Raw genomic sequence first — 18520 nt, forward strand, 5'->3', positions numbered from 1 at the left:
AAGAGAAGTCATATTAAAAACAAATAGTCCTACCCTTGAAGGTGTGGCTTCTCTTTTAAGGTCCTCTTTATTTTTATTTTTTATATATATATCACATTATACTTATATCTCATATCATAGTAATTTTAATGATAACCTTGTTCTAAGCTGTCAGAGACACAAAGATTATCCTCAGATACAAAGACATGAAGATTTTCTTCTACTTATGATAAGTATAACTTTTTAAAAGTTGACACTGAAACCACTTTATGTCTATAAAGAATAATCAAACTAACCTATTCATTCTTTTAGTAGTTTTTGGCACAAAAAAAGAAATACAATTTCTATACCACTATTCAATTTCACAAATATTTCAAGAATTGACTATGCAAATTTTCAAAAAGAAAATCACATATAATCCAACTTAGTTAACAATTCATTTACATTCCCCTGCAAAGATTATTCTTTCTTACACACATTTTTAGTTATAGCAATGATAAACGCACAATTTTGTTCTGTTTTTCACTAAACATTATTACATATGCATTCTCCTATATTGCTACAGTATGCATTTTTAACAACTGCATAACAATCCTTTAGTTTAATATATTATCATTTATCTTATTCTTTAGGCTGTTTCCTGTTTTGTTTTTACTGTTATGGATAATACTACTACAAACATTTTTAAGCATACTTTTTGTCTCATAGATTATTTTCTTTGGATATCTTTCCAGGAGTAGAACTACTATGTCACACAATACAAATATCAGTATGGCTCCTACTAAGCACTTCCAAATTGTTCTCCAAATGGACTGTATCTATTTACATCACCAAGAGTAACGTGAGTGTACTTATGTCCCTGTAACTTTGACCTATGTAAGTATATTTTTAAAAATGAATGTGGCAGATAAAAAAAATTGTACTTTATTTGTTTTAATTTACATCTTTAATTACAATTATTAATACAAACTTTTTTGATTTTGTTTACTATTTTCTATTTTCATTGTATAGTCTATTCATATTCATTAGCTATGTATCTATCATGGTCTTGAATAAGCTCCATAAGCCTATATTTAATAAAACAAAGTCAGTAATATTTAGACATATCGTCTTCATTTTATTAAAACCGAAAAAAAGAATTTTAGGATTAAGATGATCATCCTAGGGCATAATACTAAATTACAGTAACCTCTACCAAGCTCATATTAAATGCTAAGTAAATAAAATAATAAAAACTGTTATAATAATTTAGCATTATTATATATCAGGCACATTATTATTTTATTTACATTATTTCATTGAATTCTCACAATCATAATCCAAGATATTTGGAAATGGACATCTAGAGAGTTTAAGGAATTTGCCCAGAGTCACCCAATTAGTATATGCAATGACAGCGTCTGACTGCTTTTAATAACTCAATTATACTGCAATTGAAATGTCTGTCTACAATAAATAATTGGGACATTCTCTGTTTAAGTAAAAGATAAACTTTTAAAAATCTAAGAGTAAATACACATAAGTGCATCCCTATAGGCATCTTAAAATATTTTAGTGAACACGAAAATCAATTATTCAATTCTCAACCATCTCAATAAGAGATCAACATTTATTGTGAGCCTATGATTTCATTACTACCGAATATATTATAACATTTGATAAATGAGCAACAAAAGGTAGGATTAGCACACATTTATTTTTGAACTTTATCTTCCTCATTACAAGCATCATGAAATGTCTATATTACAAACATACTATATAATATCGATGTATATATTATATAATGTCAATATGTCTATAAAGAACAATCTAATAAACCTCTTCCTTCTTTTACTTTTAGTAGTTTTTGGCACTAATTTAACATTTACCAGGGAAATTAAATACAATTTTCTATACCATTATTCCTTTAATTCCAAAATATACCAAGTACTGACTATGTGCAGAGATTAAACTGGGCCCACAGGACTGAGAGAATGGATATTATGAGAAATGCAAGACCTCATCTTGCCTTCTAGGAGGTTAACCTTTAGTTGGAGAGAATATGTAAACAATAATAAGGCAAACTAAAATAATTGCGAAGTAGAAACATATACCACATTTTGGGGACCACCAAAGCAGCTGCAATTAATTCTTACTGGAGTACCCAGGGAAGACTATAAAGGAGTAAGACAGTAAAGGGCACTACAGACTGTGGAAAAAAGTATGAGCAAAGGTAAAGAGGCAGGGAACTTCACACACAGTATGCTCTCAAAAGATTATGGGTACCCTGAGCGTGACTAAAGCTGAGGGTGCTGGAGAAATGTACCTGCAAAACAGAATCTGGTCCCAATGTCCTCGTCAGCCTGGCTTTCCATTACTTTCCCTTCATGTGCTACATTCCACCTGAACCAAACACCCCCCATTCCCTAAACATACTGCCCATCTGTCTACCTTTTCTTCTCTGGCTATAACTCAGATTTACCTGCTTCCTAATCTCTCTGCCAGAAATGTCCTCCTATCCCTGAAGTTAAAAGAAAAAAAAAAAAGCATCTTTCTCTATAAAGGCCTTCCTGACCTACATGGTTGAAAGCAATCTTTCATCTCTATGTTCTGTGTATATCTTACTTTGTTACTGAACTTATATAAATATTATCCTCTTGATGAGACTGTATATTTTTTGGATGCAGGTCCTCTCTAATACACCTTCAAATTAGCCATTCATTCATCAAAGATGAAAAAAATATGGCCTCTGCCCAAAAGAAATTCCAAGTCTGCCCACATCACAGAGAAGTAGTAAGAGCACAGGCCTTAAAGCCATTCTGCCTGGGTTCAAATCTCAACTTCTCCACTTACTGCCTACATAACTTAATGTCTTTGAACTTCAGTTTCCTTACCTATGAAATGGGGATCATAACATCAACCTTAGTGTTGTAAGCAATGAGATTCATCCCATTTCTCCATAGCTGTTTGACACACAGTTTGACTCAATAAATACTTGTTCAACTAACCACCATTACTACTTATCAAGAAATGAATATTCTCAACATCAATTAATCAAAGAAGTCAGAAAAACTGAGGCAGTTGTTCTTATAGTGAAGCTGTCTAAATTTCTAAACTTGTATAATAAACAATAACAAAAAACCACTTAGTTATTAAATGGCTGTATGAAAATGTGCATGATGGGAAGGCCTCTGGAATTTTTTTTTTAAGTCCACAATTTTTTAAAATCCATTACACTTCCCAGATAATGAGATAAACCGGTATTTAGTTTCTTGGACTCTCCCTTTCTGCATTAAAAAAAATGTGTATTTGACCAATCATAGTTGCTATTTGTTTGTACTTCTAATGCAACTCTCCTTCCCCACCCATAAATGAAGAGGAGTTCATCCTCCACAAGATACTTCTGTATAGCAGCACAAGGCAAAAGCTAACACAGAAAATACCTAAGTCCCCACTTTTCATTTTGTGGATGTGTGAAGAGCACTTCTTTTACTGGAGGGTCTCCCCCTAGCAGGGCAACAGCAGCTGTTGGGTTCAGAGCCCAGCTCTACTACTGACTGGGAAGTTCCGAGGCACATCAATCTTTCTGTGCCTTAGTGTCCTCCTCATATGTAAAACTGAGCTATTAATAGTACTACCTCATGGGGGTATTAAATGATTCATACCCATTAAGTGTTAGGACAATACCTGACACACAGCAAGCACTCAGTGATAACTCCTGTTACAAAGCCTGTATCTCCTAGCCCAGTTATAAATGATACTGGGATTGGATGCCACCAGAGAGAGGAAACGAATCTCTTGAGCTGGCTGAGCAGCGACTGCTGAGTGGAGGGAGCCTTCTCAAATCCCCCCTGTTCTCTAAACATACTTATTCTCTAAACACACTTAAAACTTATCAACAGCCTTGGCCAACCACCAGTAATGCCTAGTAACACATACAGTCACATGCCCTTCCCCTTTCCTCTTTGATAAACTGCTAACTCTTCCTGATTCAGGACTTAAGTTCAGATGGGACCTCCTTTAAGAAGCATTCCAGTCAGATCCAAGAGGTGGGGGTGAAGTAGAACACCAGAAATGAAAAAGGGCCAATGAAGTAGAAGTAACTAGGTTATAAATATTGGACATAATTAAAGAATCCTTACTGAATTATATATATTTTTCTGCTCTTCTTCCTCACTGGCTCTGGATAAATGAGAGAAAGGAAACTAGTGTGTCTTGAGAGTCAATGACATGCCAGTCTCTGTGCTGGGTGCTTTACATACACTAATTCATGTGATCCTCACAACAACCCTCTGAGACCTGTGAGAATTCTCTTCTTTTGGTGTGGAACTAGGAAAAGGTTAAGTAATTTGCCTAAAATCACTGCTAAATGACTTTAGTGTGCTGATAATTGAGTCTAAATCCAGGTCTGTTTTTCTTGCAAAGAAGATGCTCTTTCCAACCTAGCACACTGTCTACAATTACTTTGCTGTCTTCAAGTGAGGGTTGAACCAAAGATCTAAAGATAAACATGTATAATCAACACTTGACTATTTCACTCTCTCCATCTCATCAACTATATACCATTTCTTTGCAGTTTTACTAAGATGTGAGCTATTGATATCCCTACAGTCTCTTGAAATTAAACAGATCTCTCTCCAAACACCAGAATATATACCAGCAAATAACCATTCCTTTATTACACACACTCCAATATATGACTAGCTCATCATCCCATCACAAGGAGAAAATGAATCAGGGCACATTACACACAGGAAAAAAAGTACCTAAGTTTCAGCTGTAACAAGGAGAACATCTAAGGATGCTACAGAAAAGTCAGAGAAAGACCAATATGCTTTCTTGGCTTCAATGCATTCTAGAAATGGCCCAAGGTGAGCAGTCACCTGGTATTGGACACTGGGTTTGACAACTGTCTCTAACAGAGATATGTTTTCATGCATCTAAAAATAAATCCAAAAAATAAAAAAATAAAAAAAATAAAAATAAATCCAAGGTCAACTTGGATTAATTAATCTCTTCCTCTAAAACACATTCAGGTTACCACAACAAGAGAGGCTTGAGGTGAGGCTAGTGGTAAATACCAGAAAGGTCCTGTTTATTACAGAATACAGTCACTGAATCAATAGCCAGACTAAGCTAAAACCTCTTGCTTACCAAACTCGTTACTTATTTGACAAATGTCTATTGAATACATAAAAGTGCTGAGTAAATAAAGACAAGCTATAACCCCTCTTTCTAACAAACCCACAATTTGGCTGGGATAAACATTGTTTAAATAATCAACTACAATAAAGTGTGGTAAGTTCTACTATGCATGCAATATGAATAAGGACTCCCACAGGAGTGCAGAGGAGTAATTGTTGCTTCCTGGAGCAGTCAAGAGGCTTCACATGTGAGTGTGTTGGCAAACACAACAATAATGACAACATTAGACCTGAACCTGACCTCAGCAAAGGCATGGAATTAAGGCAGTAGTACACAGCAAAGTCCAAGAATGGAACAGTGTTTGTTGTGGCTGGAATGTACATCAAACAGCTGCAAACTCAAATGCTTCCAGGGTTCAAATAAATGGCAAAAAAGAGGCAAAGCAAACCTGGTAAGTAGCAAATGACACTGCCTCAGTGTCTGAAGGACATGAGGAGGTTGCAGTCAACTGGAATAGGCTTGCCTAGTCAAGAAAAGCAGAGGCTATGATCCTTAGCCGATTGCTGCTGTGCAGAAACGGATGCATCCAAGGCTTCTGGTTTTTCAAGTGAAGGCAGAAATCCATATTTCCATCCTAATTTTAGAAGTTCATCCTGATTTGAAATGTTTATCCAACAACAAAGTTGTTTTAAAAACAATTTTAAAAACATTATACAAGCCAAAACGAAATAAACATGTGGGCTGGCTTCAGCCTGGGGGCTGAGAGTCTACAACCTCTGATGCTGAATATAAAGTAGAGGAAAAAGCTGGTAATGCAAGCCTGGGGACAGATCGTGAAGGCCCTTGAATACCATGCCAAGGATAATGACTCTACCTTGTCCCTCTAGGCATCATGAAACAAGAGGATATATATTTCAGAAAAGCATCTTTCAAACTGTGTTTCTAAGAAGTGTTGTTTGAAACGACTGACTAGTGGCATGATGGACATGGATTACAGAAAGAGGCTGAAAATGGGGTAGACCAACTATGAGGTAATGATATTTGTCCAGATGAGAAATAATTAGTGAAGAGATAAGAGAGAGCTCAGTGATGGACTGAGAGCAAGCATTGTGAGAAAGAGGGAAGAACAACAACAACAAAAAGATGGAAGGGCTGACTTGGAGATAGAGTGTGGGACAGAGCACTACTCAGTCAGGACTCCAATGCTATGGACTTCTCTCTTGCTTTTTGTTTCTGCCATGGATTTTTCATAAATCAGAATTACAGTATCACCCCTCTCCCAAACCAAATATGGCTATTACTGCAGCACACTTTTAAAAAATATTAGTTTCTCTCTAAGTAATTAAACAGGGAGGCTGTGATGGCTACTTTTGGTTAAACTATGGTTAAACTTGACTGGCTACAGGGTGCACAGATTAAACATTACTAAACATGATTTGAGTCTACTAGTGAGGGTGTTTTCAGATGAGATTAACATTTGAATCTGCAGACTCAGTAGACTGCCCTCCCCAATGTGGGTGAACATCAATCTGTTGAGGACCTGAATAGAACAAAAGGAGGAAAACAGGCGAATTTACCCCTGTTTTGCTTCCTCTGTCTGCTTGAGTTGGGACACCTCATCTTATCTTCTCCAGCTTTCAGACTGGGATTTAAAACACTGGCTCCCCTGCTTCTGAATCCTTCAGACTCAAACTGAATTAAATCACCAGCTTTTCTGGGTCCCCAGCTTGCAGAAAGCAGATTGTGGGACTTCTCAGCCTCCATAATCATGTGAGCCAATTCATCATAATGAATCTCGTTTTATGTATATATATACATAAAATCTCTATTGGTTGTTGCTATGGAGAACCCTGACTAATAAAGATGATTTTCAAACATCTAAGGAATTCAGCACACTAATGAGAGCATGAATTCAGTTTGGTTAAAAAGAAAAAAAATATATCCCCAGAATAAAGGTCACCTGCAGTTACAGAATACATTCTTAAGGGAATGCCTAGGAGTTTGGCATGATCAATCACAAAGACACTGGCATTTCTGAAATTGTTCTTAAACTGCCAGCTTTCTTCACTTGGCTCTTATATGTATATTTTCTACAAAAACAATTTTAAAAGTATAGCATTTTCATGAAATAAACTGCTTTTTCCTAATACTTTTAACTTTCTTTCCTTAGCAAAATTCACCACTGTGTTCTTCAGTTCACAAGTTTAGCAGAACACTCTTATGTTAGTCAGTCTGCATTTTCAGGTATCTTTTTTTGTCAAATCAGAAACTCACTTCCATATTTTTACCAATAATACAATATACAACCTGAGTAATATATGACACTGCATTGAACTATACTGTTGCTGCCCCCAAAAAGTGAAAGTGAAAACTACTTCCATGAAGACATAGGTTAAGATAAAATCAAGTTGCTTCTGTACACACGCACAGTTGCATCAGAATTCAAACCTTAGATGTCAGCAATTCATGTAAGTGAGCTTAACCATTTGATCTTCTGCCTGGGTTCTCCTGGGTCTATCAAGATAAAACTACATGATGAGGAGATTTAGTAAAGCCTACAGTGCACTGCCCAGAAAGACAAGAAACAGGGAAATGCAGAGAAGAACTTGGAAGACTACAGGAAGAAGGCGGGTTGGGCTAGCATACATGAATGAGCAAAAGCTAATGATCTGAAACGACAGCCTTTGACACTTTCAAATTCATACTGTTTCTTCTCTACAAGAGCATCATTTGTCTCCCCCTGCAGAGTTAGTTATGTATTGGCTCAATTATACATTTCTGTGTGCCAGAACATACACAATATAGCTCTGTTAGGCAAAAAAATAACTTGATGGATTCACATGGTGCTACTTTGTACCTTAATGTTGATGAAAACTACTACAGGGTTATGGAATGGAGAATGAAAGAGGGTCTAACAACAGATAAATGCCCTTAACTTTAAGTTTCTGCCTAAACTTATGCCTTTCAGTTTCTGCCACAAACTTAAGCTATGCCATAAACTTAGACATAGCCTTATAATTAAGAAATATATATATATCAGTGGACTAATTGAGTGAAACAGAAAATAGAAACTATTTCACATTAAATCTTCAAATCAGATTACCTTTTCTACTGGTCTAAACAGGGAAAAGTGTTATTAACCTATTATGACAGTATATTAAGGACAATGCCAAGAGGAACACAAGGAAATCGGTATGTCACCTTTGGCAACACTATTCTCCACGAAGAGATTGTTTCTCACTCAACTGTGAGCTTCCTGAGTAAAGGAAACAGGTATTATTCATCTTTTTATCCCCCACAGTACTTAGAACAGCTTCAGGTAGGAGTAGGCCCTCGGTAATGGCTACTGAACTTATAATTAAAATTCTCTAAGAAACAAAGTTCTTATTCAAAATTAGCTACCAGATATACTGAGCACTTTTGAAGGTACTGCTGTATGTGGGAAGGGGAAGGAGCTTTACAGAAACAGTCAAGAATATGGTCTTGGATGAGCACTCTCCAAAAAAGTGAGAACTCAGATCTTAACGTTTACCTAAAAAGTAAACTGAATTTGTGTACATGGAGGCTTAACATCACATACAGGGGGAAAACAAGGAAAAGACACCAGGTGGGATGAATAGGGATTGTCTGATGCAGCAAAGAACTACCTCAGAGAAGGAGAAAAAATGAAGAAATGGGATGGTTTTCTTTTGCTCATTTCAGCATAGGAACAGAAGAACACAGTGGGCCAGAGCTTACTTGGGAGTCAAAGTACAACCATCATAAACCACTGACCTGGTTCACAGTATAACTACCACCATCACACCTTGGTTACCTCATTTGGACTGCTACTAAATGAGTTCTATTGCTCATAACGTACTAAAGGATTAGAAACCAGAGAATCAGAGCTTGTAGGGACTAGAGTCCACTTCACAGATTTTCAAACTGTTTTTAGCCATAAGATGCTTTCTTCAAATATCTTACAAATGACCCCAATACATTAAAAAAAAAAAAATCAGAATATCTGTTTGCAGTAGAGGGTCTGGCACCCTGCTTGAGGCACCTTCCACAGAATCATCATGGATGCAAAATTAGAAAACGAGTGATGAGTCCAAGCTCCTCACTTGACAGAGACGTTAAACGCCTGCCCAGGCAGTGAATGAAAAAGCCAGAACTAGAATCCAGGAATGGCAACATCAGAGAGTGTTCTTCCCACTATATTTCATGCTGCTTCTAAAAATCAAAGAAAGAGGGTAGACTCCATACTTACCATCTTTGTTCAGCCATTGCTTTCTTGTTCTGTACAAAAGGAGTTTGTTGTGGACATACGGTAAAAGGAACTTGACACACCAGCTCTCCACGCCAAGTTTGTTTTCAACCAGGACTATGGGACTCCGATTATACCTAGCTTCAGGACATGGGATCAGGCCAATTTCATCTCTTAATATGTAAAACATAAAAAAGAATTAAAGATAAGAATACTAGCCTTTTCAAAAATTTTCATATCCTAGAGAATATTAAAAAACTGTACATTTTTCCCTTTCTTAAAAATATTTAGCTCACCACTGGATTGGTAGAAATAATAATCTTTTAAAAGTCTGCTAATACTGACAAGAGTATGGAAAAATTAGTACGTTGTACTCGCTGTTACAGGAATGAAAACTGGTCTAATCTTTGAATAGAAATTTGAAAATGTCTGTCAATTTTTAAAGTACATATGCCCTTTGACCCAGTGATTCTACTGTTCAGAAATTATCCTGTGCCAAAATATATGAATTCATTGGATATTCATGGCAACAGTGCAACAATCTGGAAATACTCTGAATGTGTATCAAACAATATAAGACTGGTAAAATAAATGTGGTTCATCCATGTGATAGAGCTGAAAAAAAAATGAGGTAAATCTGCATATGCTGGTATGGAAAGGGTGCTAAGATACATAAAACAAAAAAAGCAAAATGCCAAACACAGTGTACAGCACAAAGCCCTTTGTATAATCTTTTTTTTTTTTTAAGGGCAAAGTCCTAGTCTTTTTCCTTTTCTTTTGGCTGTTCTGGGTCTTCATTGCGGTGTGTGGGCTCTTAGTTGTGGGCTTCTCTCTAGTTGTGGTGTGTGGGCTCTAGAGCGCATGGGTTTAGTTGTTTAGTTGCCCCGTAGCATGCGGGATCTTAGTTCCCCCACCAGGGATCGAACCCGCGTCCCCTGCATTGGAAGGCAGATTCTTAACCACTGGACCACCAGGGAAGTCCCTGTATAATCTTTTAAAAAGATATATAGATGCATTAAAAAATTTCTTGAAAGGATACCAGGAACCTTTTGGGAAGAGGATTTATTTTTATACAGTTAAAATTTTCTAGTTACTTGTACATATTATTTATGATTTTAAAAATGTCAAAAATGTATTTATGCTTGCCTGTTAATAAATATATGTAGACCAGATTATTAATAAAATTATATTATCAGTGAGACTGTGGGCCATTTTTTCTTTTCTTTTTTATAATTCTTTATACATTTCTAAAATAAAGAATATGCTAATATGTAAATATTGTTAAAACACAAAATACATTTCAGGATTTGACCATTTTCATCTGTGGTGGCTTCTATATCCCTTAATCCACCTCAACTTAAGTTGAAAATTTACATTACAGGCAAAAAATAGAACTACCATATGACCCAGCAATCCCACTACTAGGCATATATCCTGAAAAAACTGCAATTCAAAAAGATACATGTACCACAATGTTCAGTGCAGCACTATTTACAATAGCCAGGACATGGAAGCAACCTAAATGTCCATCGACAGATGAATGGGTAAAGATGATGTGGTACATATATATAAGGAATATTACTCAGCCATAAAAAAGAATAAAATTGGGTCATTTGTAGAGATGTGGATGGACCTAGAGTCTGTCATACAGAGTGAAGTAAGTCAGAAAGAGAAAAACAAATATCGTGTATTAACGCATATATGTGGAATCTAGAAAAAGGGTACAGATGAACCTATTTGCAGGGCAGAAATAGAAATGCAGACGTAGAGAATGGGCATGTGGACACAGTGGGGGAAGGGAAGGGTGGGATGAATTGGGAGATTAGGATTGACATATATACGCTACCATGTGTACAATAGATAGCTAGTGGGAACCTGCTGTACAGCACAGGGAGCTCAGCTCGGTGCTCTCTGATGACCTAGATGGGTGGGAGGGAGGTCCAAGAGGGAGGAGATATGGGGATATACGTATACATATAGCTGATTCACTTCGTTGTACAGCAGAAACTAACACAACATTGTAAAGCAACTATACTCCATTAAAAAAAAAAAAGAAAATTTACATTACAGGCAGAGATTTAATAAACAATATATAGGGCAGTTGACTTACACAGTAAATGAACCAGCAAACACAAAAATATTTTTGTAAAACCTGCACTCATTCCTTTCAACTATAAAGAACTTACAGTTCTTGTCTATGTGAAACATCCTTTCTCAAATAGTATGTTCTTCCATTAATTAATGAATAACTTACAAGAAACCTTTTAACAAGAGCAGTTGACATAAATATTTTTAGAGCGTCTAAGCAGATTTTTTTTAAATGTGTTTTTAAAAAACAGAATAAAGAACTGGTTTTCAGAGCTTGTGTGTGACAGCATCTATTATGCCCTTGGATTCCCCTGCCAAGACAGTATGTTGACTGACAAATGCAAAGAGGAAAACTGTTCAATTACAGGTTATAAGAAAAGCACTCTTTATCTGTTAGGCCACCATCACAAACTGGTGGGAGGCTGTGGAACTAAAATAAAGTCCGTCCTGGAAACTCTAAACTGGATAGCTCAGAAGTAACCTACTTGCTACTGATCACTTTATTAGTGACACAGGGATATATCAGTACAAGAGGGTATTCTAGGGGTTGCAAGTCACTAACCATTCTTTTGAGCTGATTTAACTCCCAAGTAGACTTTGGGACCTAAGGCTTTTTGTCCCGACAACTGACTCAGTTGACTCAGGGGTGTTTTGATACACCATGCCAGTACTATCTAAACATTTCCTGAGTACTACAATGAATTGGATACTGCGTTAGGTTCTGAAAATGCAAAAAATGAATAAAACAAGGTGGTCCCAGACTACACAAAGCTGATGGTTTTGCTGGGGAGTTGTGTCAATATCTATAATAAAATGTTAACACTTTGCCACTCTAGTAATATAAATGAAGTTCTTAGGAAGAATGGGGCAATGCTGAGAGAGCATCTGAGGCCAATGTCCAGTATTTCAAAATATATTTTTGTATTTGGTGATATGAAATCTAATCTAATCTAACACACTATTAGGAAAACTAGCCACATCTAAATCTATAACTGACTAAATACATGTCTGAATTGCTGGTATTTTCTGGTGTTCAGGTATTACTATGTAAAACAGAATATTTTAAGAAAACTAGAATTATAGTTAAAAAATAATAAACTCAGTGTAATTATTTCAAGAAAGTCTGTTTTCTGAGATCTAACCACCACCTACAACACTACAAAGAACTGCAAAAGTCAACAATATGAATGTTAGAGTAACAAGAATAAAAGAATCCTAGCTTCTGAGTATAGTCCATTTTGGGGGAAGGACTTTTTACTTAAATTCACAATGTAAAAACCTGCCTTGCTCACTATTTACACCACACATAAAATGCCCAACTAATAATCTGGTACCTAAATGAAAGTACAGAACCATCTGCACAAATAAAAACACATTGCTTTAGTTGGCTATTATCCTTCCAAGAAATAATTTTAAAAAACAAGAATGCCTTGGATATAGCAGGTGCTCAATAACTGCTACTGCAACGCTGATTATCAGTGCACTTCAGTGATAATATTCAAATAGTTTTCAAAGAATATCACTTCTTGACTCTCCAGAAGAACATTACCTCTGACTTCCTTCTAATGCCGTGGGTCCAAATCCTAGCTTTGTCAATATGATATAGATATGTCTCTCTATATATGTATCGATCTATCTCCTGCCACTTGGCCTCTGTAGACATCAATTTCTTCATTTGTAAAATAGAGGAATTGCATTACATTTCTAAATAAGGGAAATGGGCTGCTAGGTCTCATCCAGCTTTCAAATTTTATGACTGAGAAACCCAAAAGCTATTCTCATGTAAAGAGAATGAAAATAGTCGTATCAGGGAATATAAAGCACTATGAAAAAAAAGAAACATTAAAAGAGAGGTAGGAGGGGGCTTCCCTGGTGGGGCAGTGGTTGAGAATCTGCCTGCCAATGCAGGGGACACGGGTTCGAGCCCTGGTCTGGGAGGATCCCACGTGCCGCGGAGCAACTAGGCCCGTGAACCACAACTGCTGAGCCTGCGCATCTGGAGCCTGTGCTCCCCAACAAGAGAGGCCGCGACAGTGAGAGGCCCGCGCACCGCGATGAAGAGTGGCCCCCGCTCGCTGCAACTAGAGAAAGCCCTCGCACAGAAATGAAGACCCAACACAGCCAAATAAATAAATAAAAAATAAAAATAAAATAAATTTTAAAAACTTGCTATCACTACACATTTAAAAAAAAAAAGAGAGGTAGGAGGATGTAGAGACAAAAGCACTCAATCTTCTAAGGTCCAGGGTTCTAGTTAGTCTCCATTCTACCACTGATCAATGTGAATTTGACTAGGCACTTGCCATCAGTATCCTCATCTGAAATACAGGAATAACAATGCCTTCCCTGCCAGTTATGAAAAGCAAATAATACAATGTAAAGACTGTGGTAAGCTACAAAGTACCAGGCAGAGATGAAGTATATTACCATTAATTCAGTTAAGAGCCTGAGGTCAACCAGAAAAGTTCCTTGGTTAACAGATAATGGGAAGCTAAAGCAAAGAAAGTTAAGCCTTTGTCAAGTTATTTGACCCTAAGATACAGTGCTTTGCTGCTTCCTAAAAATATAACATGTACTTCATAAAGGTAGGTCAGTAAGATTCCAAATAACAGTGTGTTTGACTTCAGATTTCTCCTATGCCTAGTCCCTTAGGTCATAGCCCACTTTTTTTCAGACAATTTAGAACAGAATTCCAGAATCATTTTGAAATTGGAAGGGATTTCATTCCTCCAGTCTCTCATTTTGTCAGATGAGGGAACTGAGATCCACTGAGGTTAAGGTGATTACTCAAGGTCATAGTGCTAGTGGCTTAATTCAAAATCTGGATCTCCTACTATTTAGCCCCAAACCTTTGACACTACAGTGAAAATAAAGACATCAGTGAAAGCAAGCAGGCTTTAGATTAACTCCTTTTAGAGTTCTAGCAAGATTTCTGGCTATTTAAATTCTAATTTCATACTCAAAGTTGGAAAATTCAGGGAAAAAAACCTAAAAGTCATTTGTCATCCCTCTACCACCACTAATGTTGGGTATGCATCCTTTTTTTCTAAGTAGTTTACAAAAGTGGGATTATATTGGACATACTCTTCTATAATCCTTTTTTAAATTTTATTTATTTATTTATTTGGCCGTGCCCCATGGCATGTGGGATCTTAGTTTCCCGATCAGGGATGGAACCCGTTTCCCCTGTGGTAGAAGCACGGAATCTTAATCACTGGACTGCCAGGGAAGCCCCTATAATTCTTTTTTTTTTTTTTAATTTAACAATTCACATTAAACATTTTCTTATATAATTTTTGTATCGTTCATGGTTGCAATGAATGTGCTGTAAACATCAAATACATCTCCAGTTATTTCCTTATGAAATAGTCTCATAAGAGAAATTTCTGACTCTTTCACTACCACCACATTCCATTCTTTTTTCTTTTTAGGTTTCTGGCAATTTAGATTCCTGGTGCTTAACCAGGATACTCAAGTAAATATCTGCATTAACAAGGTCATGGGATTTTTACAAACATGAAAATTTGGGACAGCGATCAAGTTCCAGTCTTCTCAACGAGAAACCACAGTGCTCTTTTTAGGTTACCTTCGAAGGCTGCGCCGAAGGAATAGCAACATGGAATGAACCTACATATTTACTTAAAAAGATCATCCACAGCATGGTATGTCTCCCTTAGCGCTTCACTTCACAATGGGGATCCACTAACTTCCAGATGAAGTTCAAGGTTCATACAGCACTGATACTGACCTTGTTCCTCATGTTTAGACAGCTTCTCTTGTCTGTACTTTTCAGAAACATCAGTCTAACTGGAGTAGGTCCACTTATTTACAAAAGTAATATTGACCAGCTTCCTGTCGGGGAGGTAAGAATGGTCCCCAAATATTAAAACTGAACCCTGTAATGTGGAGTGACTGAAGAGAAAACGGCCCAAGATTCAGCAAATGGTACAAACCTTTTTAATCTAATAGTTATTTTTTTTCCTTCAAACTGGAATTCTTTCCAGAATGACCAAAAAGTTAGAAAAGTATCTAAAAGAACTGACCCTTGCATATTGTTAACTAAAAGTTTACTGGTGATTAAGATATTTCAGAGACCTCATAAGCTTTCTCAATTCTAAAGATTACTATCACTGAAATTATATTACTGACCCTATTTAGAAAACAGATACACAAATTACTATTGTTTACTGAGTGTTTATTATACGCAATGCTCTGTTTTAGGTTTTACATACACTATTTCATTTATTCCACACATTAATCTTATAAAGTAGGAATTTTAATTCCATTTTATAGATGAGGAAAGAGTCTCATCTGAGACTACTCAGCTAGTAAATAACAAGCCAAGGTTCAAATCCAGGACTGTAAGACTGCAAACCCAACTTTTACAACTATACTATTGTTCAAATAAATAGATAATAATCAAGTGTAAGAAGTCAATTAAGATTCTACGCTTTCCTATTCTTCACTTCAACTTGCAGACGATGTGAAACTGCCTTTCATTACTACTGCCTTACTCAAAAATTCTCACTGGGGCCTACCCACTGCCTAGGAAGTATATTTTCCCTGAGCCAACTCTTATCCAAGCCTCATGTCTCAAATTGCTATTTCCTCAGGAAAACTATCTTGACCTTCCATCCTAAATTAGTCCTCTCTGTTATTATTCTTTCAAACTATCCTTCTTATCCTTTGGGGCTCTTTTCATAACTTGTGTGTTGATTTGTTTAAAGTTCCACTGGGCAGGGACCAAGTGCGGTTTGTTCATCAGTGTATACCCCAATCCTAGCCCCATATACCTAGAGACCAGCATTGTATCTATCAAATAGAAACATTCTTTTGCTGAATGCACCGATGGAATGAATGAAATTAAGTCAGATAGTCAAGGACTTCCATAATCTGTCCCTACTTTATCTTTTCAATCACATTTTGTTACTTTTAGTCCATTCACTGCTTCTTGTAGAGGTCTCCAAGACTGTAAATCCTACCTTGTCTTCCAAGTGCCACTCAAAAACCCGCCTCCCCTAAGAGCACTAGCCCAGACATACCCAGCTTCCCTTTTAACTTCTAATAGACTCACGTACGACTTGCTTACCATACTGCTAGTCCAGCCCTTATTATACACTGCTTTGCAGGGTAAATGCACTGTTCACACATACAAGTCTTAGGTCTCCATCTAGACCTGCACTGTGCAATACAGTGGTCACCAGGCATATGTGTCCATTATGTATAAATCAATTAAAATTAAATAAAACTTCAAATTTAGTTCTTCTTTCACACTAGCCACATTTCAAGCACTCAATAGCTATATATGGCTAGTGGTTACCATTTGGACAGTACAGATAAAGAACATCTCCAACATCACAGATATTTCTGAGGGTCTTGAGTACAAGAACTGTATTTTATACTTCTTCCTATTCCATACTGTGAAGATGGTAGCTACATAAACAGTGAGAGTTCAATAAATATTACAGAGTAATAAAAAATAATAACTTTCTGGATAAGAGAACTTTGACATGACCCTAATTACACTGTAAACAGCTGTCCTCCACACTAGCACAGGGTCTGTACATTAAGCTAATACCTGTCGCTGGGTCAAGCCTTCAGTTATTTTTCCAAAGTATTCTCTAGGAGTCAACCACACAAACAACATTTTCATGGTATTTTTCAGTTTATAAAGTGCTTCACATTCATCATTCAGTTGGCCAATATATTTCCTAAGGAACACAGGGATTCAGGTTAAGTCTATCTACCTAGTGGCATCTAAGTGCAAGACACTGTGTGAGGTGATTTTCCTATGTTTTCATCAGCCTCTAGAGCCCATGCTCCGCAACAAGAGAAGCCACTGCAATGAGAAGCCCGCACACTGCAACAAAGAATAGCCCCCGCTCACCACAACTAGAGAAAGCCTGTGCGCAGCAACGAAGACCCAACGCAGTCAAAAATAAATAAATAAAATAAATAAAATTTTTAAAAAAAGAAAGAAGAAACAGGCTGAGAAAGGGTAACCTATCCATACCCACCAGTAACAAAATCCACATTTCACCCATTATATCTTCAACTCCTACTGGCTAGAAATTTCCAGAGACAAAGTCAATATATTTACTGTAGTAGATGTTGGCTAATAAAATTATGATCTATCTTGTATTTGTAGAAAAGAGGAAAACAAAAAGTAAAGAATGAAAAACTTTCTTTTATAATACTGAAAAGTGTAACTAGGTACTAACTTTTAAGGTAAATGATGCCTTTTTCTTTTAACTAGAAATAGAGCATATACATTTTGGAAGTAAAAGGGTTAGATGAGAGGAGGAAGTATGAGCAATTTTGAAAAGTCCAAATTATAAGACATTTTTAAAGACGCATTGTAATATTACTGGAGATATTGCTACTGTAGGGAATATGTACTAAAATATAGCTGAAGATTAATATTAAACAATGAGTTAAGCTATTTAAAAATTTCAGATCTATATCATTATTTCATATTATTTCAAATGCCCAAATTATTTCAAACTTTAAAAAATACTGAATGACCCAAATGTTTATTAATAATTATAAGTTATGCACTGGCAGAGAGCACACTGATGAGATCTCATCATAAAAAATGCGACTGGGGGGGCATTAAAGTCCTTTATGAGTTTCAATAAATATGATCCAGAAGAATTGGGACGTGTTCCAAACTGCACTGTGTCAACCTGCCAGGCCAATGAACACTCAAACTCAAGTTTTTTCAAATATGAAATACTGATGCTTTTCTAATCTACCTCAAAGAAGACAAAGTAAGATGATTACTTTACTTATTAGGCTTCTTTCTAACTACTCAATTTCTTTAAGAAAAATAACCCCAAATGATGAGAAAATAGTCATTTCATTTGTCCAACTTTTTTTTTTTTTGAGAATGTCTCTTATTTGCACTAAAGCTCTCATTCTCAAAAGGGGACTGAAAGACTGATATACAACAAGGCATCAAAGCATTCTTTAGAAGGCCCAGTACCCACTATGGTTACTGCCAGGAAATCATTCCAAACACTCTCATTCTGAAAAAGGCAGCAGTCACAAGGGGAAAGGAAGTGTACGCTGTCAGAGGTGGCA

General features: G+C 36.4%; 1 protein-coding gene across 3 annotated transcripts in view; it reads right to left on the reverse strand.

The window, feature by feature from the left end:
* Positions 1 to 18520, reverse strand: part of PTAR1 (protein prenyltransferase alpha subunit repeat containing 1) — a 45885-nt gene that overhangs the window by 25960 nt on the left and 1405 nt on the right. Inside the window, exon 2 of one of the 3 annotated variants that reach the window (XM_036855678.1) lies at positions 9353 to 9522. The exons of 1 other annotated variant lie outside the window; for it this stretch is intronic. In XM_036855678.1, coding sequence (XP_036711573.1) covers positions 9353 to 9522 — 170 coding nt within the window. Of the gene's footprint in view, positions 1 to 9352; positions 9523 to 18520 lie in introns of those variants that run through there. One more of the 3 variants, XM_036855680.1, reaches the window with a different exon arrangement.

This window comes from Balaenoptera musculus, chromosome 6 (genome assembly GCF_009873245.2).
Source record: "Balaenoptera musculus isolate JJ_BM4_2016_0621 chromosome 6, mBalMus1.pri.v3, whole genome shotgun sequence".
In the NCBI taxonomy this organism is placed as follows: domain Eukaryota; kingdom Metazoa; phylum Chordata; class Mammalia; order Artiodactyla; family Balaenopteridae; genus Balaenoptera; species Balaenoptera musculus.